General features: G+C 40.1%; 2 protein-coding genes across 8 annotated transcripts in view; both read right to left on the reverse strand.

Annotated features, from left to right (window-relative positions):
• The window catches only part of Spata17 (spermatogenesis associated 17), a 222,090-nt gene that overhangs the window by 186,297 nt on the left and 8,251 nt on the right, over positions 1-27,542 (reverse strand). For all 7 annotated transcript variants that reach the window (XM_033762032.1, XM_010642503.3, XM_010642501.2 and 4 more), the window contains exons 2-4: positions 22,926-23,015; positions 21,333-21,414; positions 6,399-6,449 (exon numbers count right to left, since the gene is read on the reverse strand). In XM_033762032.1, the coding sequence (XP_033617923.1) occupies positions 6,399-6,449; positions 21,333-21,414; positions 22,926-23,015 (223 nt within the window). The remainder of the gene's footprint in view (positions 1-6,398; positions 6,450-21,332; positions 21,415-22,925; positions 23,016-27,542) is intronic.
• LOC104875118 (renin receptor-like) lies at positions 2,962-21,361 on the reverse strand. Its single transcript, XM_033762034.1, has 3 exons — positions 21,333-21,361; positions 6,399-6,449; positions 2,962-5,379 (listed from the first exon to the last, which is right to left on the reverse strand). The coding sequence occupies exon 3, from the start codon at positions 4,900-4,902 to the stop codon at positions 3,805-3,807; it is 1,098 nt and encodes a 365-aa protein (XP_033617925.1). The 5' UTR covers positions 4,903-5,379; positions 6,399-6,449; positions 21,333-21,361; the 3' UTR covers positions 2,962-3,804.

A 27,542-nucleotide genomic window follows, 5' to 3' on the forward strand; every position in this document is an offset into this window, starting at 1 on the left:
CTTACTTCCATGTGCTCCTGGACATCAGAAGTGGAGGGTCAGTTTTATGCCACACTAGAAGATTACATACTGTGATGGAAAATGTTGTAAAATGTGAACGTTTAAAATTTTAAAAATGTATCACAGTAAAAGACACTGCCATTAATGCCCCTTAAAATACTCCCTCTGGCTTCGCACTCACCCCATTGTCCCTGCTGCTTTCTGAGGCAGTTCCGCAAGTCCTCTTTCCTCAGTGTCTTTAGTTGCACTGCTACGTCAGCTTCGGTATCCTGACTTGATTCAAACATTTACCTTCATGGTCACTTTGACTTCGTCAAAGGCCTAGAAGTTGCCTAGAGCCAGACTCGGTGGGTGCAGTGGACGAGGGCCGGGCATCATATTTGTAGCAGCCTGCCTCTCCCGGGGATGGCACTCAGCTCGGCGTTCACCCTATTTCTGATCTCACACACTTCACAAAGATAGGAAAGAAAACTTCCAGAACTGCTTCGGGAGACGCCAAGAGTGATGCGACAAGTGTTTCTGGGGCAAGGGGAAGTATTTTCAGGGGGATAAATGGCAGCCTGCCATTTAATATATTTTTTATTGAAAAACACACGAGATCTTTTGATCAGCCTTGCAAACCGTCAATGCAGGTGGGGCCAGGAGAGAAGTCAGTTGAGAAATCAGTGGGCGCTTCTGTGACAAGCAAAACTGTCTGAAAAGAAAAAACTGAAGAATGCAGAGACCAAGTTAAATGGGGTCCTCAGTAGTGGCCAAGATGCTAATGGAATAACAGAATCCTAGTCTGGAGTAAAGTCAAATTGGAGTACAAAACGGAAATGAAGTATTACACCAAGGAACAGGAGGAGTAGGGCCCCAGGAGCGAAGATAAAAATTACCGAGTGGTTTATTGCTCTATTAATTCTCACTGGTCTAGCAGGAAATCAGCAACAGGGATTCTAAAAAGTTGACTGTGGGCTCCAACATAGCTTGGATCCTAACAGACCTTCTTCAGGCCCATGTCTTCCATACTCCAGCAAAGTCCTAGCCTCACACGGTCTTCAACGCACACAGGAACCGCTCACTCACCTCTCCCACTTGATCCACGTCACAGAGCCTGTTCGGGTCTTCACAGAAGGCTTAAATAATTCCCAACTCAGGGACACAGAGAAAAAATATTTCAAGCAGAGGGCTTTTTATAAACTCTTTGCCTCAAAGAAATGAATCAGAGCTTAGTGGTTCATTTAGTTATTTACTTAACCACCTCCCATCAGCATCAGCACTGGAGATGCAGGGATGGAGAAGGCAGGGTATGGGCCTCAGGGGAGATTGGCACAGAAATGAGTCGGGACAATATAATGTTTCAGGCTCTACCACAAAAGTCCATCCACGGGAAAACAGGGAAATAGAGCAAGAGCGTGATTGATTCAACAGGGGTGGGGCCAATGAGGGCAAAGTACATGGGGCACATAAGGGTACTGATGTCTGTTATGTAAGGCAAAATTACGTACAGGCAAGTTGTGCTTACTCAGAAACGAGTAACATCTCTTCAGGGATGGGGGGTAAAAGTGTGTTTTCACAGTCTTTCTGTTTTATCGACCTCTGTGACCACTAGATATAATTAGTTGTCGTGCTAGCAACCAATAGCCAAATATATAACTAGCACGAGGCCATCCTAATGGGGTTGTTCTTACCTATTGTACAGTCCTATTTATGATTTGGAGATATATATTCATATATATGTATGAATATTATTGACCACACAGATTATTGGCTGTTATCTATTAGCATTAGAGGGTCTTATTTTACTCCCGGGACACTCACACCACCCACACTTGAACTACTTTGAATACAGTTATTTGGTAGCTCATGAACTGCAAAGGGAGAGTTTTAGTTCTCAGAAATAAAACTTCAGCTACTGCTCTCCAGTGAGGGTTGCAATCCTCAGATGTGTCCATACAAAGGTACGCGGACCACACATCTGTATCTTGAACAGCTCACTCCGGCAGAGATCAGAATTTTAACAGGAAATCCACCCACAGATGGATTCAGTTTGGATCACTGCGATCAACTTGTGTTAAAAATTAACCTTCGTTAGAGAGGTACTTACGGCCTCTATGCAAGTGAGCCTCGGCCCTGACTCCTTGGTTCGGAGCACAAAGCGCTAAGTCTGTTAGCAAATTAACTCACCACCATTCTCTGCAGCCTGTCCACCTCGTTAGAGAACGGCTTCTACTTTGCATCGCCCCCAGTAACATTTACACCTTTCCCTTTAGCCTTGCAGAAACTCCAGTGTCTGAAGTGGGTCATCTCAAGCTCTAGATTATGCTCCAGGATTCCCTCTCTTTATCTGGCCCCCATTGCTTTTCTTCTGGAATGGCCTCCCTCATGGGATAGTTTGTCAGAAAACAAAAATCTAGATGTCGCAGGGAGCAGCTTTATTTGAAAGGGCTATTTGCAAGGGGGACAGAAAGGCAGCAGCTGTCCCAGGGTACAGAGGTGAACTGCCAAATAGGCAGAATACTTGACCATAAGATTTACAAGGACGCCAAGAGGTAGGCACAGGAGTTAGTCTTTTGAAGGAAGGTGTAAGTGAGGCTAGAAGACAACTGCTGTGTGGCAGATGACGGAGTGGCATGCCCGGGTAGTGTTATCAGAGGTTTCACCCCGAAGCTGGCTATTTTCAGGAGGAGATGTTAAGGAGACATTGTCCGCTGGCCAAAGTCCAGGAACCTGGGGGCAAGCACACGAGCAGAGATGCGGTTCTGTGAGCCTGTTGCTCCAATTGTTCAGAGAAAATAAGCAGATCAGCTAAGCACTGGGGAGGTAAATAATAAGATTTGGAGGAGAGAAGTCTAGCCTTGTCATAGGTAACAGAATTGGGTATCTGTGTGTCATAGCTAAGTCATTCGGGAAGGGTAGTTCGTTGGCAACAAGCTCTTTCCAAAACACAATGAAGTGGAAGGATTGTTTTTGTAATCATTAACTTTATTTGTGACTGTTTAAAGACATTGGTCCACTTCCACAAGAAAAGTACAAATCATCCCCTTCCACCCAATATTCTACAGAATAAAATTGTACCACAGACTACAGTAACTGCACAGGGGCAAAGTTACTGAAGGAGAAAGATTTTAGATTCATGCCTCAAGATGTCCCCAAGACTTGTTTTTCGAATCTAATTACAAACATCTACATGCCACGGAGTCGGCCTCTTCTAAATCACATCGCGTTCTGAGTATCTGTCCTAGACACACAATCACCACACTTGCAGCAGGAATTTAAAACAGCCACACTGCCAATCAGAGACAGTTCGAAACTAAGTGACTGTATAAGCATATCTAGTACTTTAGGGCTGCTTTAAGATAACATCTCTCATTTCAGAGATATTTACTTCAAATTACAAATAATTTTTACAAATAATTCATAGTATGTACCAGCCCAAATAGGATTTTCATTTGTTCTATACAAGCAAGTTAAGCATTCATAAGTTTCTCTAATAAATTCAGTGCATTTTTCCAACATAGATAACACAAGCTACTCTGATTTACTTTTTTTCAGCACGTCTTTCCAAATTTACTAAATGGAATGAAATCATGTTATTAAATGGCTATATCATAAAACTCAAGCATACTATGGAGTCTATATCACATATTTTGACTCACATCGATACTCTAAAAAAAATCACAGGTGCACACAAAATAAAGAACAAAATTTGCTTTTTTAAAAAGATCAAGGGTACTATCTATTTTAAAGTACACTAAAAGATATATTTTAATAAAACAGCAGATGTCTAAACCCCTTGTCTAAGTCTGGCACGAGGAAAGCTCAGTCCATTCGAATCTTCTGGTTTGTCATCCTGTAAATGATGCCGTCATAGCCGGGATCCATATTCCAAATGTTGTAAGAGGCGATAATCACAGCCAAGGCCAACGCAATCACTGTCCAAAGTATCATGTTGAAAACCACTGCATACTCAAAATTATACTTGAATGCAAGGTTATAGGGCCTTGCAGTGTCCTCTGGTTTTGTCTCCAGGACAGTCCTTGTCTTCCTCACAAGAGCTGTGTCAAACGATTTGACAGTCACTAATTCCACCACTGCATTACCACCATAAAGAGTGTACATGTCATCTGCAAACTTCTGCAGAGCATCAACGAGTATCCTAGAAGCATCTCTGAATTGTTCGGAGTCTTCCCCATAATGTTTCCCAATGTCATCTAAACCCGACAGCTCCAGTGAATATAAATCAGGAGAATGGTCCTTAGCTAGATGCTTGTGACGAGACAACAGACTTGAAATGTCATGGAGCACTTGCAGTTCAGAGAGGAAGAGCAGGCCAACTTCGTCGTTCCTACTCAGAGAGTTGAGGGGAAGGGAATTGAGAACGGAGTTTTCTTGAAACAGGCGATGACGCAGTTGCCACAATGTGACTGAAAGGTCTTCAAAAGCTGAATCTGCCTTCCCCACCATATATACTCTTCCCTCACTGGGAGCCCACTGCAGAACTACAGGAGTTTCTTCAGAAAACAAGGAGTGAATGGAATTTGCAACGCTGTCAAGACTAAAAGGAACTGCATTCTCCAAAGGATAGGAGACGACACCACCTGGAGGGAGAGGCAGCCTGTCAACTCCCTTCACCAGCACCATGACGGTAGCCCTGGGCCGATGGAATAAGTTACCCACCGCGAGTCCTGGCCAAGAAAGGTCTTCTTTCACAGAGAAGCCCATGGACAACGCAGCCACGTCTGGGATTCGTTCTCCTGGTATAGGCCAATTTCCATTTCGGAAGACAACGGACCCTGGCGATCTTAATATACTAAACTCATTCCCTAAAACATCCGCCACCAACAAGGGCAGCAGCGCGACGAGCACAGCCATGGTGCCGCAGCAGCTGCAGCACTGAGGGGCGACTGATGGCACCATTGGGACCCAAACGACCACCGCAGTGTGAAGGGGTGACGTGTCTGGGCTGCTTCTCAGAGGAGTTTTTTTAAACCTTTGCTATTTTCCAAGATCACAGGACACAGTTAAAGTTCAAAATTGCCCACTGATCTTAATCAAGCACCAACTGGCATGGGTGGGGCTACTGTGAAACAGAGTTCTTGGTATGATGTTGGAATAAGTAGAAAGCTCTGGTACTGATAGTGCCCTGGATATGACTAGTCTAGGTAAGAGCAACCATAATGATGCAAATCAGACCAGATTTCAATTTGAATACTACACACAATTCCAACCCTCTCTTCTGTGCTTCTAGCACAAATGACGTGGAAGATCGGCTCTCCTTCTGGGGCCTCCCCTGGTGATCCACAGGATTACCCCAGATATAGCTTATCCACTGGGTTAGCTTCTTGGGCATCTACTGATTCTTACTCTAGGGTCACAGGTGGCAGGAAGAAAAATCTATGGCAGAGCAGTAGAGAGAATCAAAATCCAGACTAAAGAGAAAAATCAAACTTTTCTTTCACAAATATTACAAGCTAAATAGCACCCTGTAGTTACAGTATCTGCTTGTGGCTCGGAAGTGGCAAAGAGATCTACTTCTTCCTTCTTCTTCCACAAACTCAGAAGAGCAAAGAAGTGGACAGAGATTTTGGAGACAGGCTCTGGCCTGAGCTTCCAGTACGTTTACGCCTAGAGAAGAAAGCGCTCCTTCCAAAGGCAGTGTAGGAGCCAACATATCATCGCTTAGGCCAGCACGGGTCAACACATACTTTCAGAAATTCTTTGCTCCTTTGCCTCAACCCAAATAAAATCTACTATTCGCAGAACAAAGGATCAGCAGATTAATGAAAGAAAAGATAGTAAGGTGATATTAGGTCTTAAAAACTATGAAACTTCTCCATATAGGATAGTTTAGCAATTAAGATGTTGTCATTTTGTCTGAGACAAAGGAAATATCTTATGATGCCCATTCCAGGTTAAAATCAGGTCCAAGCCCCATAACTGCTAAATTTAGCATTCTGTTGGAAAAATAGCACGCACAAATGATAAAAATAAAGCCTGTAAGTTGGAAAATGTCATTATCACCACAAATCGTATGTATAATTTCTAACGGATTTGTGTTGGGCAGAGATCATATATCCCGGAGCCATACTCATCTATTTATCACAATATTTTCTATGGCACATGGAAACTAATACACGGCTTCATTAGTATTTGTAGTCTTTCTTTAGTTACGGCTTAGAGGTATTCAACACTCTAAAACATACACATTCCTAAGCACATATTTTATATTTTACTCTGGTTTTTAATGTTGCCGAGATTATTTAGGATAGCTAACTTTTTAATCATGTGCTCTTTTCTCTGTTAACATTAGCATATCAATCAAATTTGCATTATTCTGCTGTGCTCATTTTATTAAAAGCGAATTCAGGGCACAATTGACTTTTCATTTGTTTAACAAGTGAAGAAATATTTACCCTGACAGCCATTGCATTGTAGAGATCCATCTTCATAGTATAATACGCTACCTGTGAATCAAGGGGAAAAAAAGATGGCATACATTTCAGTTACACAAAGACAGTGAGGCCTATTTTTACATATAAAAGATAAGAATCTTTATACATAATACATAATAAGAGTTCTAGGCTTAGAAAAATGAAATCAAACTTTGCACTGAAGAGATAGGCTTCCTAATACATAATGCAAGCTTAACCAGGAAAATCTGTGGTAGTCAAACTAGGAGCTAATGGAGATATATGATCATAAAATGCTCTCCGCTGAGCTTGATAATCAATGGTGCTCTACTGAGAATAGAATAACAAAGCAGAAATATTCACAAGTGCTGGTGACACGTAGTATTGTATGATTTATTCACTGGGGTTCTTTTAGCCAAAACTTGCAGAAACATAAAAGGAATTCATATTTCAAGACGTCTGGTTTAATGAAAAATTCAAAGAAATGCTGTCTTCAGTCAAAATCGTTCAAGGATATGGACACAGCGATGGAGTGAAATTGTGCCTTCCAACCATCTATGCAAAATGTTATGTACTCAGCTGCCTCCTGAGTAATCCTTGGGAATTTTGTTTCATTTAATATTCATTTTAACACCACAGAACTATAAATACAATGATACCATGTTACAGCAAATCCCTGGATATAGTGAAGACTTCCTAAAGTCTATTTCTTTCTTTTAAAGACACATTTATCTACTAATATAAAAAATACCCTCACAGCAAACAATTATTTAGCAATGTAGATTACTTCAACAAAAGTATGGCCTTAAATAAAGCTTCCACATCTGCTGTATCTTTTAATTTAAAATGCAAAATGAACATAACTCGTGACAGTGCAGTTGAACAGCAAAAGCAACAAAAAACAACATTTTTCAACAGAATACACAACTTTTTCCATTTTTATCAAATCAAAATTAATTCAACTAAAATAACTTCAGACCAGGTATTGAGGCTGTGTTTCAGAGAAAAATGGGGAAAAGGTGTCCCGGCCCTTTATCAAGGGATTTTCCTTCTCCATAGGAAACAGGAATTCATATAAAAGGGTTTCCTTGTAATTACTGTTGTTTGAGTTGTCTGCTCTGATCCAAAGCAAATTGTCTGTGGAGAGCAGCGGTGCTGGATTATTTATCAACAGCCTGAGCAATTAAGATACAGCTGGCTGCAATACATTATTTACCAATGGACACAACGGTGTTACTTCATTTCAAATTCTCTTTCCTATATTAAGTTAGGTATCTGTCTTCGAAGTCAAGGCGATTTGAAATATTTATTTTAATAACTGTGTTTCTTCATGACATACTGAAGCACATACTGACTTTAGATAGTTTTGTAAAGAAACAATACTAGAGATGATATATATTCCTAAGAGTTTGGGCTCAGCAAAACTGTATGTGCTATCCTTACTATACCATTATTTAGGAGACAGTGTCTGAGTTTTCAAGTCATAGACCTGAGTTCAGTCCCCAATTTGGTTTATATGAGCAGTGTGGCTTTGAAAAACTTACTTTAAGTCTCTCAGACTTCCTGTCCATGATTACAAGAGTGCATGACATGCTTCAATGCATGTGAAGACTAAACTGAGATAAAGCCATTACGGTACTCAGAACACAGGTGACAGTCACTATGAAAGGGATTAGCAGTAGCGTGATGCTAAGAGTCTGTAACATAACTGTTAGTCAAATTCCAAAAAGTATAAAGGGCTAAATTTTATTATACTATGAACTAATGGGAAAGACAGAGATAGCTTTGGTGCCTAAGAATTCTGAACTCTGTATTTGGAGATGGAAAAGCACTCTGATGCTAGCATATCAATCTGAAATACACCACTAATCAATATTTATTCTCAGTTCCATAGTCCAGATGCTTTTGAAAGAACCCACAAAAAGCATGTGACACAGGTGTTCTATGATTCTACTCACAAAATGTACCCACAATAGTCAAATTCATAGACAGAAAACAAAACAGAGGCTACCAGGGGCTCGGGAAGTAGTGAGTTACTGCTTAATGTGGACAGAATTTCAAGTTGAGATGACAGAAAAGTCCTGGAAATGTACAGTGATGATGTTTGCATAATAACATCAATCTAGATGGGCGTGGTAGCGCATGCCTGTAATCCCAGCACTTGGGAGGCTGAGGTAGGAGGATTGCTGTGAGTTTGAGACCAGCCTGGGCTACACAGTGAGTTCCAGGTCAGTCTCAACTACATAGTGAGACCCTGTCTCAACAAACAAACAAACAAACAAACAATAATGTCAATCTAATTGCCATTAAACAGTACAGTTAAAATGGTTAACACTGTCAATTTTATTTTATAATATTTTTAGAAATACTAAAAATATGACTATGAACTATGCATTTCTATAAACTAGAGGTAAATTTGGATACATTAAAATTTTGTAAAATTTCATCTAAGTCTGTGTTTCTCCACTCTGAGTAATGATAATTCCTTGTTATTTTAATGTTTATTCTTTGGTCACATGACTAGCTAAAATACAACTCATACAAAAACCCATGGTTTAAAATTATTTTCTCTCCTAAAATTTTTTTCTTTTTTTTTTTTTTAGTTGTAGAGTTTAGTAAACACATGGTAGCTATTCAACATTAATAGCATATCCAAAAATGACAAAGCACTGTAATTTCAGAGCAGAAAAAAAATGTTATTTTCCTCACACCTAATTAGTGAGTAAAAGCAGAACAAAGCTGGACCTTCATTTTGTGCTTATCTTCTTTATTAACTTAAACTTGGGGTCAGATCCTGCCCTCCTCTACAGACAGCCACGGCAGACACTTAGAGACTGTATCCAAAAACTGGCAATATGGGTTGACAAGCCCTATGTTCACATGACCAACCCCATTCACGTTCAAGATTGGGGAAATTTGGTTAAGAGATTTACAGGAACATTCAATACCCATGGGCACGTGAAAGCCTCTAGTCCCTCCCCTAATCTGTGGTCATCTTGAATTTCAGCAGAGAGAGCCTCCCCTCCACAAAACTAAGACAACTCCGAACAAAAGCAGTCATTTCATGGAGACTAAACTGCCCCTTCAAATGAGAAGGACTTCTTTGAAGTTCCTTGGAGAAGCAGAACTAAGATAAGGGCTAGCCAGACTCTAGCCCCATGCACAAGCTTGCACAAAATGGCCTCCCTCCTCTCGTAACAGGCCAGTCTCCTCTTCCTTTTGAGAGCTGTGGCCCCTTCCGCTCCTCCAGATGAAGCCCTTGCCCCACTTTTTAACCCTGCCTATTAAATCAGTCCAGCCCTCTCCTGAGGTGCCCGAAATGCTTCTATGCAGCAGTATGTCAGGGCCTGCCCATTTCTTCTTCAGAAAGACTTCCTTGTCCAAGTCCAGGGACAGCACCGTCACTGGAGCGAAGGGCTAGCATTCTCCTTGCTTTAAGAGGTACTTCCCAACCGGAAGAACATGTGTCTTTAAAAATAACAATGAAACAAACAAAAAACTTCAAATCTCAGACTTTTCAAGGGTACTGCCTGCCATCTGGCTGCATTTTGCTGTGTCTCTTTCCTTATGCCTTTGGGTACACAGCGTTTGTTCCTTGCCTTCTTGCTCTCCCCAACCTGTCCCAATCACACGGTATACATATCCTGACAGCTAGCTAGCCGTCTTACTCCTCCTCAGGACTCCCACCCTTATTCCCAGACTTGCCCTGTTATGTGGACAGCAAAATCAATTACCTAAGCTCACAATCGCCTGGCTCTCTCAGTCCCAGCACCCACGTTTCATTGTAGCCTTACGTTTTCATTGCATGCTCCAGATCTTGTCCACTACAAATGTTCTGCTTCCTGTCTTAAACCCAGACTGCAAATTCTTCTGTTTAAATCCCTGGAGGATACATTTCTATTAAAAGACTCTTCGGCCTAATTTTGACAGCTCTCTCCTTTATTTCAGCTTCAAGTTATTGATTCACATATTCTTATAGATGATATAACATGCAGGGCTACTTGGTACTTTGTTCTATGAATACACAGCAAGTCATTTAATGTTTCCTTCATTGGTGAGCATTCTGACTGGAAACCAAGAAAAGGCATGTCTCACGGGGGCAAAGGCTATTTCAGAAGTAGAATATTTAAAGTAATACATTGTCATAATTTTGAATCTGTAACGTGTCTGTATCAGTTAGCTTTCCTATTGCCGAGGCACAATATCTGACATGCAGAAATTAGAAAAGGAAAGGTTCGCTTTAGTCCACAGGGCCAGGAAATCCAGCGCATGCTCAGCAGGCTCCAAGGCAGAAACATCATGGCGGAAGGGAAGGTGGAGCGGAGCTGCGGAGCTCATGGCCACTGGAATCTGGGAATCGGAGAGGGGAGCAGCACCTGAGAGGAAGGGGTGAGGAGCTGTACCTGGTGCCCAAGGCCACAGCCCAGGGCCACAGCCCAGGGCCTTTCCAGACACAGCCAGGGTCATGCTTTACGAATCTGCTAGGAATTTCTTAATCTAATGAAACTGACATATCGGGATTAACAGTCACGGTATCTACGGAAATTTACCAAATGCAGTAGCTGTGTTTTCTAGTTCAAGCAATAGCAAGGAGATAACCGCATTAAATCAATGACAAGGAAACATTTAGAAGCCATGCGAACAGGGTGACAGGTCTGAGGAGCTCAAGTCTGTATTTCCATACCACTGCCACTTTCACTTCATAATTTTGAGTGTAATCATTAAAGTGACAAATTATCAAGTGATCATGGTAGTCTGTGCATTGTTTTGCCTTGTTGGCTGCTGATTGCTAAGAAAGTGGCTGTTGTCAACAGCTAATTTTTAAAACAGACTTTCTTTTTCCGTAAAAAAGAAAGTGAAAGCCAATTATATTTTTTTCTCCATTACTCTTAATATGTTGAGAAGTTGAACCAAATCTAAATTCATTTCATAATTATGGTGAAAATGTTAATAAAGTGTTAAATTAATATTAATAACTCAAATTATTATTTTGTCCTCGATTTGATGTTTATTTAAAATGCAAGGCTCTGAAGGGGAAAAAAATAACATATACTTGAGTTTTGTGCTTTAACATTAAAAGGGGAAAAGACTATCTTCTTTATTTATTTATTTTTGGTACCGGATTGAACTTGGGTCCTTGTGCTTACAAGGCAGGCCACCAAACCGCTGAGCTAAATCCCCAGGCCAAGACTGTCTTGTTTTATTATGAGATTTTGAAGTCCTATAAAGAGAAATATTAAAATTGATTTTTCAGGTATATATTCATCTAAGAAAGAGAAATACAAATGTCTACAGAAACAATCATATCAATCTCTTACCAGTTTTAAAATTAGTGACTGATAGCTATATATTTTATTATACATAATAAGAGGAAAAGGCATTTATCACAAAACAGAATTTGACAGTTGATGCTGTCATTACTACACATAAAAGTTAATAAAACATATTTCATTTCTACTCTTTCAAATGAGTACTCAATCAGATGAGTGTTTTGCAAAAAAAATTGAAATGGCTAGCCATGTAAGATTATGGTAAACCTTGAATTTCAGCATTTTAGTAAGTTATTTTATAATTTGAATATATAATATTTTGAATCATAGTTATCTTTGTCAGTTAATTATTTTATCATAAGATATTAATATATTTCAGCAAAATTTTAAATTGCCTATTAATGTGGTTGCAAAAGAAATTATTCAGCAAGTCTCAGCTAAAAGCCTAATGTTGAGCTGTCCAGCACTACCATTAATACACATTTGTTTCATAAGTCTTAGGAAATTAGTCATATATTGTGATGTCCTTTATACTTTCCTGCTATCAGACTCTTGCAGAAAAAGATAGTAGATGTGACATTAAGCATAATGTAAATGATAGGCTAATATAAAAAAGAAAAATAAATTTAATAGTAAAACAAAATACAAATTATCCTCTAGTTAATATTGATAATTTCAGTTGGGGAACTCAGGGAGATGGAAGGGTGTTCAGTATTTTTCTGGGCCTGCTATTCAGCTCTATTTTAACTGCACACTTGATGTATACTCATAGTCCCTGCTATTCAGGAGGCTGAAGCAGGACAACTGATTAAGCCTCCAAGTTCAAGATCATTCTGCAAAATATAATAAAACCACATCTCAAAAAGAAAAACACACACAAAAAAACAAAGATCATTTTTGTGTTTCCACTATGAAATAAAGCAATGAGTGCTAAGGAGAAGCTATGCAGAAACCTGAGGGTCCCAAAAAACAAGAGCCAGTTGCATGTGCAAAGGAGTGAGCAGGCCACTGTCACACTGCACCAGGTTTCTGCATACATGGGATGCCTGTGCACTGAGCACACACCAGGTAACTGCAAGCTGGCTGCTAATTACAGGGAATAATTGGTCCCTTTGCCACACAAGAAAGGATTTTCACGGCTGTGAATTGGCATCCTGGACCCTGAAGATGGGCAAATTTGGATTGTTTCTTCACGGAGCAGCATGAAAGTCAGCAGAAAGGCCTGAGGTGGAAGTTGAAAGGAAAAGCAATAGTCATCAGAAGGGAAGAGAGCATCAAATCGTGATAGGAGACTGGAACAGCTCTGTCTCTGGGTTAATGTGGTCCCTTCTTGTGCAAAAAGCATGACACTTCAGATCAGGAAAGCCATGTAGCACCTCTGTAAGAATAATTTAAAAGTTAAATAGAAACGTTCTGGTGCAGTAGCATTTTGAGGAAGGCCATCTCTAAAAATACAGAGTGCTTATTAAGAAGACCCCAGGACTTATTTTCTCAGGCCTCCCTCTGTTTGCTTACCGCCATGCTTGACTGTTGACACATCCAAGTCTCTTGCAAGCTTTCTACTCTAGTCCCTTTGGTACTGTGACATTCTGTTTTCTTGATTATCTTCTCTTTCAAATCCTGTCCTCTTTGGAAATCGAAATCCCACCTAAACCTTCCCAAAGTCTCAGTTACCGGACCTCAGCTCTACCGTTCAGATACTTTCTCTTTAGGTAGAAAATCCTGTGCTGGTGGTGTCTGTAAAACCTTCACGTCCAGCTCTGAGCCATAACCTCAGTTCCCATCAGACAGTTTAGTCTAGTTTAGTAAACCTTTGTTGAGTGCTAATGATGACGCACCAGACGCTCTGCTGAGACAGCATCAACGCCTTACAGCGGTGTCACCGCATGGAGGAGCCCTAACGTCACCGCAGTCTCAAAAATCTCTGACCAGCTTTGCGGGGGCATCACCAAGCACTCCTTTCAGAATGTCTGTTGTATGTAACATTCTCACTTTTGTTAGCACTGTAACTATCAATCAGCTTAGCTGGGATAAAGATGCAGTTCTCTCAATAGGTTATGAAACCAAAAGGTTTATTTCTCACCCTCATGACTGGTGAGCTGCGGTTCCTAAGAGCTGCTGTTCTCTGAGGCTCTCCCTCTAAGCGCCACGGCTGAAGGAACACCCCGTAAGTGAGCTGTGACAGAGGGGAAAAGGAAGAAAGCCCTTAAAGCTCCAGTCTGGTGTGGCAAGTCTCCGAATAGCAGACAGCACAAGGCCAGAAGAACAGTGAGTGGGAGGGGGATGAGTCACCCTTCTGTGCGGAAGAGGCGAGGGGATGAGCAGCTCTGAACCGAAGGTGACACACGCTGGCACGCAGAAGCGGACCTGAAGTACCTGAAGGACGTCCAGAGAAGCTGTCTGGTATGCAGCAGGTGTACGTGTGTGGACTTACACGGATCAGGAACCTGTAAACTTAGGCATAGCGTAGTCCCCCTGAGCAACCAGCTCTTCATCTACAAGAGGAAGGAAAATGCTACTTGCACATTCTACTTCATAAAACATTACTGGGAACGTATGAGTAAGAAGTGCTTTCAAACAAGACATTAAAAATTCCAGAAGTTACTGCTTTTAAAAAGGGAGGAAACGAGGTCGTAAAGGTTGCATCCAGCCCTTTGACAACCTCTGCTATTTTCTGATCCCCCTCTGCCATCTAGACCGATATCCTTGTTATTTCTCGTGTGCCACGCTCCTCTACAGTTTCAACTTCCACCTCAACACATATGATCCTTACCTTCGTGTAAACTGACATTTCAAATTAATTTATTCAATAGATAATGTACTCACTTTGCTTAAAATTCAAAAGCTACAGAAAAGCTTGTAGTGAAAAGTCTGTTCCCTGTCCCTGTTCTTCAAGTACTCACTTCCTTTCCCTGCAGGCAATTAATATCACCAGGGCCCTCTGTGAGTGTGTGTGAGTGTGAGTGTGTGTGTGTGTGTGTGTGTGTGTGTGTGTGTGTGTTCCTTCCCAAGATCTTTCCAGAGAAAAGCAAATTAAATGAGTGGCTTGCAAACCATGCTCTGGTGGTTCAGATAACAACAGAGGTCACAAAAAAAGAATCTAAGCAAATGTACTTCTCCAAGCTTCCAAAGTTAGTGCACTGTGTGTTTTACATAGAGGGCTAAAAATTCTGCTAATTTTTTGTTAAAAGATTAGTTTTGTTATTATATTTTATAATATAATCGTGCACTCCAGCATTGTTTTTGTATGTAGCTGTTGGACAGAAAAATGTACACAGAATACATTTGGAAAATGATGGTTTAAATGTAATTATCATAGGACAATAAGTGCAACAGTGTGTGTAAATGTGTGTGACAGGACAGGTAATGGAGATTCTAACAGGATCCTCAGTGAATGTCCCACTCGCTTGGCCAAAAAAATACTAGTTCTCCTCATGCATGTTTGCTTCAGGAGGACTGCGCGTGACTGTCCAACCCCAGCTGTGCTTTCCTGCAATTTGAGTTCTAAGAGATTATTCAGGGAGTGGGAAATAGGAGTGGGTAAAAGGAAGAGTGTGAGCAGAGAAACAGCAAGAGGAGCAAAGATTTCACATTACTGGGAAAGAGTCGGGGGTTGGCTTTTGGAAATAAAGAAATGCAGCATTTGGCTCCCAGGAGGTGACTGATACCATGGGGGTAGGCCTGGTGGCCCTGGTATAGGAGACTGAGCTGGACTCCAAGCTCTAGGAATGTCAGTGCTGATAAAATTCCCATTCCTTCTGTGTGGTCCTCAGAGTCCTGGAAGGATGAACTTTGAAGGATCAGAGATACGGCAGTCAGGAAGGCAGAGCTCTCTGAAATGTTGGCCTCACGTAATTCCTGTAAGACCTTTGTGTATCTCAAAGGAGGAAAATCTTGAAAAATGACTGAGATTGACTTGCCTACCTGTTCATATAAGGGTTTTTTAATCAAATCACACTGAGTTTGAATTTGTTTTCCCTTATCATTGTGTGTCCTGGGGGCCTAAGAATCTTTACCTATAAAACAGTGATATCTAAAGGCTTGTAGTATTACTATATAGTTGATATATACATTACGAATATAAAATGCTAAGTGAAAAAATTCACTCATACTTAGGCATTCAGTAAATAAGAGCTATTTTAATCTCATTTAATAATTACTTAGAGATCTCATAAGTTCATTTCATTTCACATGCTAGGCACTATTTATATAATGGTGTTAATAATAAAAAAGACCGATTATCAAGAAATTGAAAGCTAAACAGATATAGAAACCATGAAAAACCAATCTAACGGAGGAAAATGGCTATATTTTGATCTTTTCCAAAACAACCAAAAGACAATTACATCCAAACCTAGAGGATTATTTGCTGATCATACCCAGTTGAAACACTAATATAATAAAGCAAATTTTCTCGAGTGGATCATTACTTAAACTGTTAATATGTTTTTTCAGAAACTCTAGTGTCATTAGAATAAATATAGACTCCAAAGTTAACTACTGTCTTTGTCATCTTTCCTATCACTGGGATAAAAGATCAAACACCTGCAACTTACAGGAGGAGAGGTTCATTTCGGCTCACAGTTTTAGTGGGTTCAGTTCATAGTCGGTGGCTCCAAGGCAGAGGGAGCACAGCAGAATGGCATGGCGAAGGAAAACTGTGCACATCATGACAGTCAGGAAGTAGAGAGAGAAGGGTAGAGCTCAGGTTGATAATATACCCTTTCAAGTCACACCTATAGTGACCTATGTGTTTGAATGTGAGACTTTTGGGAGACATTTTAGATATAAATCATGACATTACACATCCCAAAAGACTCACGATTATCCATTATGCAAAAATGTATTTCATCCATGTCTAAGGGTTGCCAAAGTCTTAACAGTAACAGCAAGTACTGGTACTCGAGTCCAGTTCTCCTCTGAGACTCAAAGCAAATTCTCAGTTATAGGACCATGTTAAATAAAAAAAAAAAGCTAAATACTGCTATTCACAGGGTAAATATTCTAATTCCAAAGGGAGGAATAAGTGGGTAGAAAAGAACCGGATCAAAGCAAGATTGAAACCCAGTAGGTCAAATATTAAATCCTGTGGCTCCATGTCCAATACCCGCGGGAGGCCAAAGGTCTTGGGTGACCCTGCTCATGTAGCTTTACTGCTTGCAGGCCACGTGGCCTCATTCGCGGGTGGGTTCCACTCACTGTCTGCAGTTTCCCTCAACAGAGCTTCCACATTCCTGGCACCTCCAAAGTCCTGGGGTCTCCACTGCACTTTTGCCTCCACTCACAGCTTCGTGCATTCTTGCTTCAGGGCCTCTTTGTGTACACCAAGACTCTCACATACTTTTGCCTGAAATCTGGGTAGGAGCCTCCATAACCATCACAATTCTTGTATTCTGCATGCCTAAAAAAAAAGCTCTGTGTGGCTAATGCTAAAGTCTCCCACCAGCTTGAACAACAGCCAGGCCACTGGCTGCAGTGGCCTCTGAATGCCTGGCTGGCTGAGCACAGTGAAATGAATCCCAGGGGAAAAATTCTCCACATGGTCCTTCTGGAGCACGGCACCCTGGGGTTACCTTATGAAAACAAAGTCTTTCAAAGAAATTTCCCTTTGCCCTTTTACACCTTTAAGTTCTAGAAGTGTAGGTCATAGCCAATTCCTGAGATGCTATCTAGCCATCTTTTCTACTATCCTTGTGCAAAGTACTTCTTTTTCATGTTAATCTTTTCAACCACATTCTCCTTTGCTCCAAATTTATAAATCTGCTCCCTCTCTGGCCAAGCTTCACATCATTCAGTTCTGCTTTTGAACCTTATTCTCACTAGAAAACTGGCTGAGAGCAGCCAGTAGTACCCACACCATCTCCATCATATTACTTAGTATGTTGCTCTTAATCTCAGGGCATGAAAAGTCTCAGGACATGGGCAAAATGAAGACAAATTTTTGCCAGAGCATAACACTTACAGCATCTAGTACAACTGCCAGTGAAGTCGTTGGTCCCAACTGAAACCTCCTAAGCCCGCTCCTTATGGCCCACATTCCCATCAGCATGCTAATTGAGTGCTGACCAGTATCATACATCAAGCACTGCTCTCAGTGTTCCAGAGTTTCTCCATCTTGCATCTTCAAATATTTCCAAATCAATCCCTCAAACCAGTTCCAAAAAACACAAAACCAGATGATCGATACAGTCACAGCAACTACCTATTCCTTGTCCCAATTTCTTATATTAGCTTTCTTGTCACTGGGACAAAATAGCCAACATGGGAAACTGAAAAGACAAGAGCTTTGTTTAGGCTCACAGTTAGAATGAGTTCCGGCCATGGCAAGCTGGCTGTAAGGCAGAAATAGCGGGGTAGAACGGCAGGGCGGAGGACAGCTGCTCACCACACAGTGACCAGGAAACAGAGAGAAGGATGGAGCTTGAGCAGAGAACTTACCCTTCCAAGTCATGCCCCTAATGAAGCCTCCTCCAACCAGGCCCACCTCCAAGTCTCTGGAGTACTTTTACGATCTAAATGAGAACAACTACTTTGATAACAGTGTTTGAAATGTATATACTTCTGTATGTCTGTTTTAAAAGAAATTTCAGTCATTCCATAATCATTTGATTGTTGGCTTGAGCAGAAAACACAGCAACGCAAGTTAAGTCAGTAATGCTCACAGAATGCCTCGTGCATATGTATACTGTACAGGCTTTGTCTGAACCATTGATACATATACTTCATTACTATGATAATCAGGTAAAATTCTTCTTACTCCATACAAAATCCCTTATTTCCTTGGTCATCTTATTTAGGTTATCTGATTCTATCAAAAGTTGGCTTGAAAAGCTCCTACTAGGAAAATGTGAGAAGCCCTTAGTATGAAACCAATTAATGACACTGATTTTTTTTTTTTTTCAGTACCAGATATTAAACACAAGACCTTGTGCTTGCCAGGCAGGTGCGGCACCAATGAGCTATATCCCCAGCTAATTAATGACAAGGAATGAAAAGAAAGGTTGAAAGGAGGGGAGAGAAATGGGAAAAAAGAATTAAGATAGATTATGCATAAATTCCCTATGATGGATGTAACCATTATGTATGGCAAAAAATACCAATAAAAATTTAATGAATAAATAGGAACCTATGAGTTCATATTGATATAAATAAATGATTAAGTAACTGGGACTGAGGTAAAAGGTCTTACAGTAGAATGCTAGGAGGTAAACAGAGAAGAAATTGTGAGGCTATAAAATCACTATTTGACAAATACAGCAATAACTGATCCCAGTAAGAATTATCATTGCTTGCTAAACCTAGTATACAAAAATCTGATGCAAAAGAATATACGTTACTTCAAATAACTTTTGCAGAAAAACAGCAAGTGTAAGATGTGGAAGCCTTTAAATGGCCAAAGTTAACATTACAATCCCTGGGTGAGATGAGATGTGGTGCTTCCTGAAATGATGCTAAAAATGGGAAATCATAATCCACCAATGAAGAACCACCACAAGGCAAAGCCAAGAAGTAACTGAAAAAGAAGCAGCCTCTGCTCATTAAAAATGTAAGGGTCATAAAAGGCAAAGTCAGACTAAGGAGTGAAGAGCTCTTGATTAAAAGTGAGGAAGAGACATAAGAACCGAGTGCCATGCGAAATTTTCATTCATTTATTTACGTTTTATGAGACAGGGTCTCATTACGCAGCCCAGGCTGGTCTGAAAGTCAAGAGTTGAGATTGCAGGTTTGTGCCACCATGCCTGGCACAAAATTATCATGTACAGCATGGACATGATATTTTTTTGCTACAAAAAATATGATTTGGGCAATCAGTAAAATATAAATCATATACTTATGTATATATTAGAAATAAGTTGTTTTTACAAATGTCAATTTCCTGATTTTATAACATAACTAAATAGAAAACATACATTCATATTCAGAGATAAAGATGCATCGCTTCTGAAATTTTGTCTCAAATGATTCAAAAGATCAATGTGTACATAGAGAAAAAAATGTTTTGAGAGTGAAAAGAAAGAAAAGCAAATTTCTTGGTGTGGGTTAGAAATCAAACTGATGAGTATATGGCAGTTTTTAATGGTATTTCTGCAACTTTTCTATAAACCTGAAATTATTTCAAGATTTAAAAATTACTTTCAGTGACCAGAAATGGCAACAGAATTATAATGAATAAAGTAAGGAAAAAGAAAACCACAGATCAAAAGAAGAAAGACAGAAGAAAAAGGAGCAAGAAAACATGAGTCTGGAAAACAGTACTAAAAGCAGCACAACAGAAATGTGATGCAATAAAACCACTGGTATTTGATTGCAGTTTTCCATTTAGAGGACAAAATGGGTGAAATATTTTAAAATTTTTCCTGAAGTAGAACATTTAAGTTCAGATAGATGTGGAATATCCATTTTAGCTCAGGCACTCCTTGCCTCTATGTATGTGTGGACTGTTTGTATGTGTGCACAACAAAAAGTAATTTCCCAAACTCTGGTGCAGTCAGCAAGACAAGGTAAAGACTACGGCCGGCCAGGCAGGCACAACATCTGGGAGACCCTGTCCTTGTCACTGATAGTTTCCTTTCCAAAATGTTAAGCAGAAACAGAAAGAGAGGCACTGGACTTCTGAGTTCAGAGTGAAGTTTTAAAATCCTATTTTACCCAAAATCAAATAGGAAGAGAAAAGGGTAAGACATGATAAATTCAGACTGATGACTGGGAGGCATCTGCTCCTGCCTTCTGTGGCATACAAGAGTGCAACTGTGCGGTAGCAATGGTGTTGGTGTTCATTCTTCTACCGGACGGGTGTTAGTTCAACATGTAGGGTTAGCGGAGTATGTACTACTGTCCAGGCAGCATGCTATGAAAATTCAACAAGAACGGGACACAGTCTGTCCTGGCTGAGCTTCACCAGAGAGTGTTGATGGGCACTTATCAAACAACTGCCACACAATTTGAAAATTTTTATAACAACTGTAAGGCTTCTATGTGCATGAACATGGTACAACGCGTTTATGAACAAGTGTGTGAGCCACAGTTTCAAAGCCACCAAGTGGAAAACATAGTTCTGAACGAACATCATGATACATAAATTAAATGTTCTATGAGTAATGCAAGTAGCACGTGCTTAATAAATAACTAGTACAAACACGCCATGCAATCTTTTTGCTTTCCAATAACATTAATTGCAAATTCATAATATCTACATAGGCTGTTTATATAATTTTCAATATATATAATTATATGTAATATTATTATATATAATTTTTGGAAAAAAATCATTTAGAACTATCATTGACTTATTGAAGTCTTATTTACATCTATGAAACAAAAGTTTTGTGGAGAGTCTCTCTTCTCAAAGACCCACCCATCCAGCCAGTACGGATGCCATCGACATGAAAGTTAGTTACATAAGTACGTACACGATGTAAGGGGCTTTGAACAAAATTAAAATATCTAGGGTAGTTTGCGGGCAAACAAGTTGGTCGATTGCCATAGGAAACATCAGGAAAGCTTCTCAGAAGTGGCTCCTTATCAAAAAGTAAACCAAATGCTGTCTATATACAGATATTTGACATCAGTAATCCCCAAGTTGCAAGTGAACACAAGTGAACGGAAGAGAAATGTTACCTGTCGCACGATTCCAAAGCTGCTGGCTGTATATAAATCTTACACTTACCTCCACCTTAAGTTGATAGAGTTTTCTGCTTAAGTAACCTCTCCACCATTTTTGAATAATTATTGCTACTCTGTGTAAATGCCTAGGATTTAAAAAAAAATGTGTGGTAGTATGCATTCATGGAAATGGAGATGTCTCTCTTTTTCTTAATTTTTTCTCTCAACTGAAATGGAAATTGAACCCCTGTTCATCCTGCTAGGCAAGCGCTCTACCACTAAGCTACATTCTCAGCCCTTTTAAAAATATTTTATTACAATTATTATCATCATTACATTATCATTACTTTGAGACCAAGTCTCACAAGGAGTCCTAGCTGGCCTTGAACTGGTGGACCTCTTGCTTCAGCCTGTACAGCATCTGGGACTACAGACTTGTGTCACCACACCGAGCTTAGAGAAGTCTCTGAACCATTTGCTTAGAATATAAACTTCTATGGTTCAAGAGACCATATTCAAGGTAAGCTTATGCAAACTTTTAAAAAGTAGGAGGTTATCATTGTGGCATAAAGGAATGTTTTCCTGAAGTAGTAAAAAAGGCATAGGTGACCATTCATTATTTCTTTGGACTTATGATAAAATAGTAATTTCAATTACTCTGCATCCCATATTTGTAAAATATGTTTCTCTGTCTTTCTGTTTTGAGTTGGGTCTTGCACAGTCGTTTAGGCTGGACTTGAACTCACTATGTAGCCCAGGCTGGCCTGGAAGTATTGGCAATTCTCCTGCCTCAGCCTCCCAAGTGTTGGGATTACAGGTGTTCACCCACACCATAAAAATAAGTTTGAATGTCATTAAGACCTGTGTTATTGTCCTAACATTCAATATAATGATTGGTGCAAATCATAGTGAGTCCTTAGAAATAATTCTTCAGGTCAGGAAATCACTCTCTTCTTCATTGTTTCCTTGTAGTTTTCGTCTGCCGAAACCAACATCACGTTAGTCTGCTGAGTTAACACTACTGTTTTTGCCATGTTCCTACGTTTTATGGTGGCCAAGAGGAACCCTCCTCTCCACATGTGAAACTCTCAGGGCTGACTTCCCCAAGTGTGTACAGAATTGCTACACAGAGTGACCCCAGTTTGTCTTCTAAATTATTACATAGTAGGCATCCTCTTCCATCTATTTTACCCAGGACTACGCTCTTCAGACTTAAGGGGGACTGAGGAAAAAAGGGTGAACTGGGAAAGGAAAAGCTCTTACTCTATTGGTACAACCAGAATGATACCACTGGGCATCACTGACTCTGATTTGTCCACATGTCAGAGGGTGTGGGACTGGTGCCTCGCACCCCACACCTATCCTTTAATTTATTGTGATAAGTAAGAACCCAGTCACTTATAACCTCCTATAGAATTTGGGAAAAAGTCTGAGCAAGTCATTTTATACAGACTCTTGATACGTGTTAAAAGTAGAGATGTGGAAAAAATTATTTATTTATTTGGTAAGGAGAAAATCAGATTTACTGAGTATTTCCTTTAAAGAACATGATATAATCTAATAACTTCATTATGAGTAAAATAAAAGGGCACTATATGAACAAATTACATTTTCTGGGAAAAAGGTTGTTATGATATATCTAAGGAAATCACTGTACCTGATGTATGCTCGGACTTGGCACCCCCGAAACCAGCTCTGGATTTTAACTGCTGCACAATTCTCTTTTTTTCTAAATGCATCCACAACACTAAAAAAAAGTTTAAAAAGCATTTTATGAGTAACTAATATAATCCTAAAGTGAGTCACCCTGTTAAACTTAATTTGTACTGTCTTCCAAAATGATAATTATAACTCAAATGTCATTTAAATAAAATTAAAATACTACATAAAAAACATTTCAAAAATAATGAGCTGCATTTTAAGAATTAACCTTTCTCCAAGAAGCGATGTGCTTTCAACAGCTTTACTTTTTCCATTTTCATAATCACCTATTTTGCAACTAATTAATTTAACAGTGAGTTTTATTGGGAAATAAAAAACAAATGTGTTATTATGTCATTATTTTAAAACATAGTTATTTGAATTTACTGTTTAAATGCCACTACACATGTATCATGCAAGGCTGAACTGCCTTCATATTTAACGCATTCATCTGCTCAATGAATCACCTCTAAGTAAAGCAAATGCCTGATGCACCGAGGAATCTCAGAAGGGCCATTTAAGGCCCAGGCAGGGCGCAGGGCCATGGGGCTCAGAGGTCAGAAACCCATTTCTTAGATTTTGCTGAAGTAGAGACAGAAGAGGCTCAGTCAAGACCTACTTCCATCTTCATTGTATGGACTGTACTGTAATTGCCACTCCCCTTTCCCATTCCCAATCAGTAGATGGTACTGCTTGTTATCGCTTAGATCTAGAGTACCCCCCAGATGTTAAGTGTGCAGAGGTGGGGCTTTCAGAAGGAGCCGGAGCCATGGGGGCACCACAGTCCTCAGCAGACCCGCCCACCGATACCCACAGCTTTCCTCTGCCTGGCCCTTGCACCGTGCAGTTTATGCCATGCAGCCTGCTGGCCGATGACTGAACTGTGAGCCTAAGTGAGCCTTTCCTCTTTTAAATTGTGCGTCTCTGGTATTGTGTTCCAGCAACAGCAAAGTGTCTTAGACACTACTTAAGCCAACTATAATGGACCCAGAGTAGTAATTTATCTCCTAGAATGAAGGATGGCAAATATTTAGCACTTTATTCACTGAATAAAGAATGGCTGGTCAAGTGTTTAAAATTTTCCTCAGAATTATGTTTTCTTGGAAAGGTTACTATACTTTTCATTTTCATTATTACATAAATGTTTATTTCATATGAATATACATAATATACATACTGAGAACAAACAGCATGGAGAGAAATACTTCAAACAATAAAACTGTTAAACAGTAAGGTTGGCCAAGAGAAAGAAAACAGGGTTAGCAATTAAATTGTCATTAAGAAATCATTGGAGAATCAGAGTGCATGGTAGTCTAGATTGGAAGAATGAGATTTACCTAGAAAGATTATGTGTGAAGGACCCGCAAGAGCAAAGAGAGGAACAAATATTTGTGCAACCAAGTCAATGATCCAGATGTGAACTACGGCAGAAGAGAATTCACGCGAGTGAGTGAGGACACGCGAGGCATGGCTAAGTGGGGCACAAACCGTCACGACCGCACAGGAGAAAGTGGTGTCACCGTGGGCCATGTATGGAAGACACCAGTTACACCACCGCAGCCAGTGGTAAAGTGTGCCGGATGCAAAAACAGTAAGACCACTCCAGACAGTGAGGAGCCGAAGGAAGAGAAGCCAAGGATGGCCGTGCGGTCCTGCGGCATCACCACTGTGGGACGGGACTTGTGTGAACCGTACCCTTGTCTGGTGTTACGCTGCCTCGCATGAGAGCAGGAGCGTTTAGCGGCTTTCTGCGCCAGAGTCCTCCCAAACCTCCCGACTACAGGTAGGCCTTTCCCTTTTACAACCTCACAGCTTTTTGTAATACCGAACACAGTTATACTTAAGGATTTTTTAATGATGGTCTCTCCCACTAAGTTTTAATTTAAAAGAGAGCAATCTGCTGTGTTTTGCCCCACACTATACTTATGTTGGTTCCTCGGTAAAACTGGTGCTACCCCTAACACTCAGCCTGTCTCTCACCGAAGTTCCTCCCTGGGGGACGTCGGGACTATGGGCAGATTTGATCTCAGTGGGATCTGTCCCTCACAAGCCCCCTCGGTCACCTACTATGACAGTAAAACCTTTGCCCACTCTAGGATGGAGTTACTGAAGAACCAATGCCTTCCACTCTTGATGACTTAGGTGATTATAGGCAAAAGGCAGACATGAGCTACAGGAAAAAAATCTCTTACTAAAACAAATCAGTACTTCATGTGTCCGGCATCACTGCTAGCATTTCACACGCCAGTCAACCAACTCAGCTATCACCCACTGAACACTACGACGTGGACGACAGGGAAGGTATACTGCTGCCGGAAGGACAGAGGGGGAGCCTGAGTCACATCCTCGGTACATGCCAGGGGGCTCCAGAGACAGGGTCCTAGTTACCACTGCTTCCAAAGAAGGGAGGAAGAAAGGGTGAAAAGAGGAGGAAAAGGTGAAAGAGCAGAAGGCAAAGACAAAAGAATCTATGTAGCCCATTTCCAAACGTTATACTGAAACCGTGTGACAGCACAAATCACCCTAACACGGTAAGAACAAAGGCAGAGACTAAGAGTGCGAATAGACACTGACATCTGCAAGGACCCCAAATTTCTGACTGCACCCGATCAGGGATGTTAAGACCCGTACATACTGATGGGAGGAAGCATTCCGGCCTTTGAACCCATCCAGAATGACTTCGTCTGTATAAATGAAAACCTTGAAGAGTTTAGCAGTATTCGTTAGGGATGCATATACTAGTTTAGCTATAAGGGGAATGACAAAACACAACATTCAGAGACGAGGAGAAAAGGAAACGTGCTTTCTGTGCTTATGAAATATTATACACAACATTTGAAAGACTGAAACTCAATTTTGGGTTTGCATCAGCAGGTGGGGAGTTATACTTACAGAGTAAATTATTCAAACCTGTCATATCTTGGACATACAGATTGGGAATCCCACAAAGGGGAAAACTAAAGACTAGTGTGACAGTCATTGAATGTGGAGAAAGAAAATTTAAAAATTAAGTAATACATTGAAAAGCAATGAACATCATGCAATTAACAGAGAGGAAAATATGAACCACTTATAATAGAAATCACAGGGTACTAAATACTCTAAGCATGATTCAGCAACTGATTCCCTAGAAATTGTTTTTATGATAGACTGTTATATTATTAAAAGGAACAAACTAAAGAAACAAATGACTGTGGTACAGTCACAAAATATAGTAACATTTTCTCCTTACAAAAACTTAAGCATATCAATGTGTCTGATCCTGGACAGATACAACATTATAATATGAAAAAAGAAAGATACAGTGCAGTATTATGTATTCTCATACTTGCAGGATGCTACTTTAACTGTAATATATGAAATGTATATACAGAAAAAGTCTGATTCTATACAGGGTCAATTATTAAAATTATCATTAGGGAATGAAATCTAGAAAGAGAAATTCATTTTATTAATTTCCAAATTCATTCTGTCATAACAGCCTCACCTCATAATACTTTTATAATTAAAACAGAAAAAATTAATACCATCTTTTAAGAAACTATGAATCAATTTTCAAGCTAAGGGAAAGTATTAGACTATCCAGGAACTAACCTCTAGTGAATTTGGGCATTTACTGTAATACTAACTGTGTCATGGCCTAGTAAAGATGCTAGGATGTTGGAAGGCACATTGGCTTCATGGAGAGACCCTGGTTCAAATCTCAGCTGTACCACTTACTAGCTACTAGATAAATTTAAGCAAGTTTTTCATCACACATTGCTTTTCAGATTTTTCTTGGAAATTTCAATAATAACATGTCATGGATGTATTTGTTGGTATATCATAAAGAACTTTGTAGAAAGACTGCTAATCGGTACTCACTAAAAGACAATGATTAATGTATTATTGAAGAATTATGGGCACCACTGTGGATTATAGAAAAAGTACTGGTTTGTCAGTATCTTACAATTCAAAACTAGTTATTCCTTGTAAACTGTGTGAAATCTGTATGCTACTCAAACCAAGCATATGTATCTATATGTGACGTTCTGTGCTCTTAAATATAAGCTTATATACTGATAGACCTGAAAAAAATAATAGTAACCATAAAGTAATGTGCATGAAAACTGAAATATTAGGTAAGAAGTATCTGTAGAATTGGGAAGTGGAAGAGATCATTTCTAGGAAAGAGTAGGGAGGGGAAGCGAATGAGGGCTATGAAGAGGTTCCGAGAAGGGAGAGCTTTCCGGATCTGCCCCATCCCACCTGGGCTGCGATATCCCCATCCCCACCGGGGTACCTCAAATTCAACACGACCCAAAGCAGTCCTCCCCTTCCTCTTCCACATCCACCGCTATTCTCCCTGCAGAAGCTCTTCTTTTCCTGACTCTGTGCCTGTGTCGTGGATGGTAACTGCCTCCACCCAACTGCTCCCATCAGAAACTAGGAGGAAATTTATTCTCCATATTTTCTCTTTCACCTTTTTAAAAACTAGCTACTTGCAAAGGTCTCGTTTCCAGACAAATAGTCTTCTTCTGCATTCCTCCCTGCAAAGCACTGCTTTGACAAGGATTTGAAAACAAAAATATAA

This window comes from Fukomys damarensis, unplaced genomic scaffold (genome assembly GCF_012274545.1).
Source record: "Fukomys damarensis isolate Sample0158 unplaced genomic scaffold, DMR_v1.0_HiC HiC_scaffold_11, whole genome shotgun sequence".
NCBI classification, from domain to species: Eukaryota; Metazoa; Chordata; class Mammalia; order Rodentia; family Bathyergidae; genus Fukomys; species Fukomys damarensis.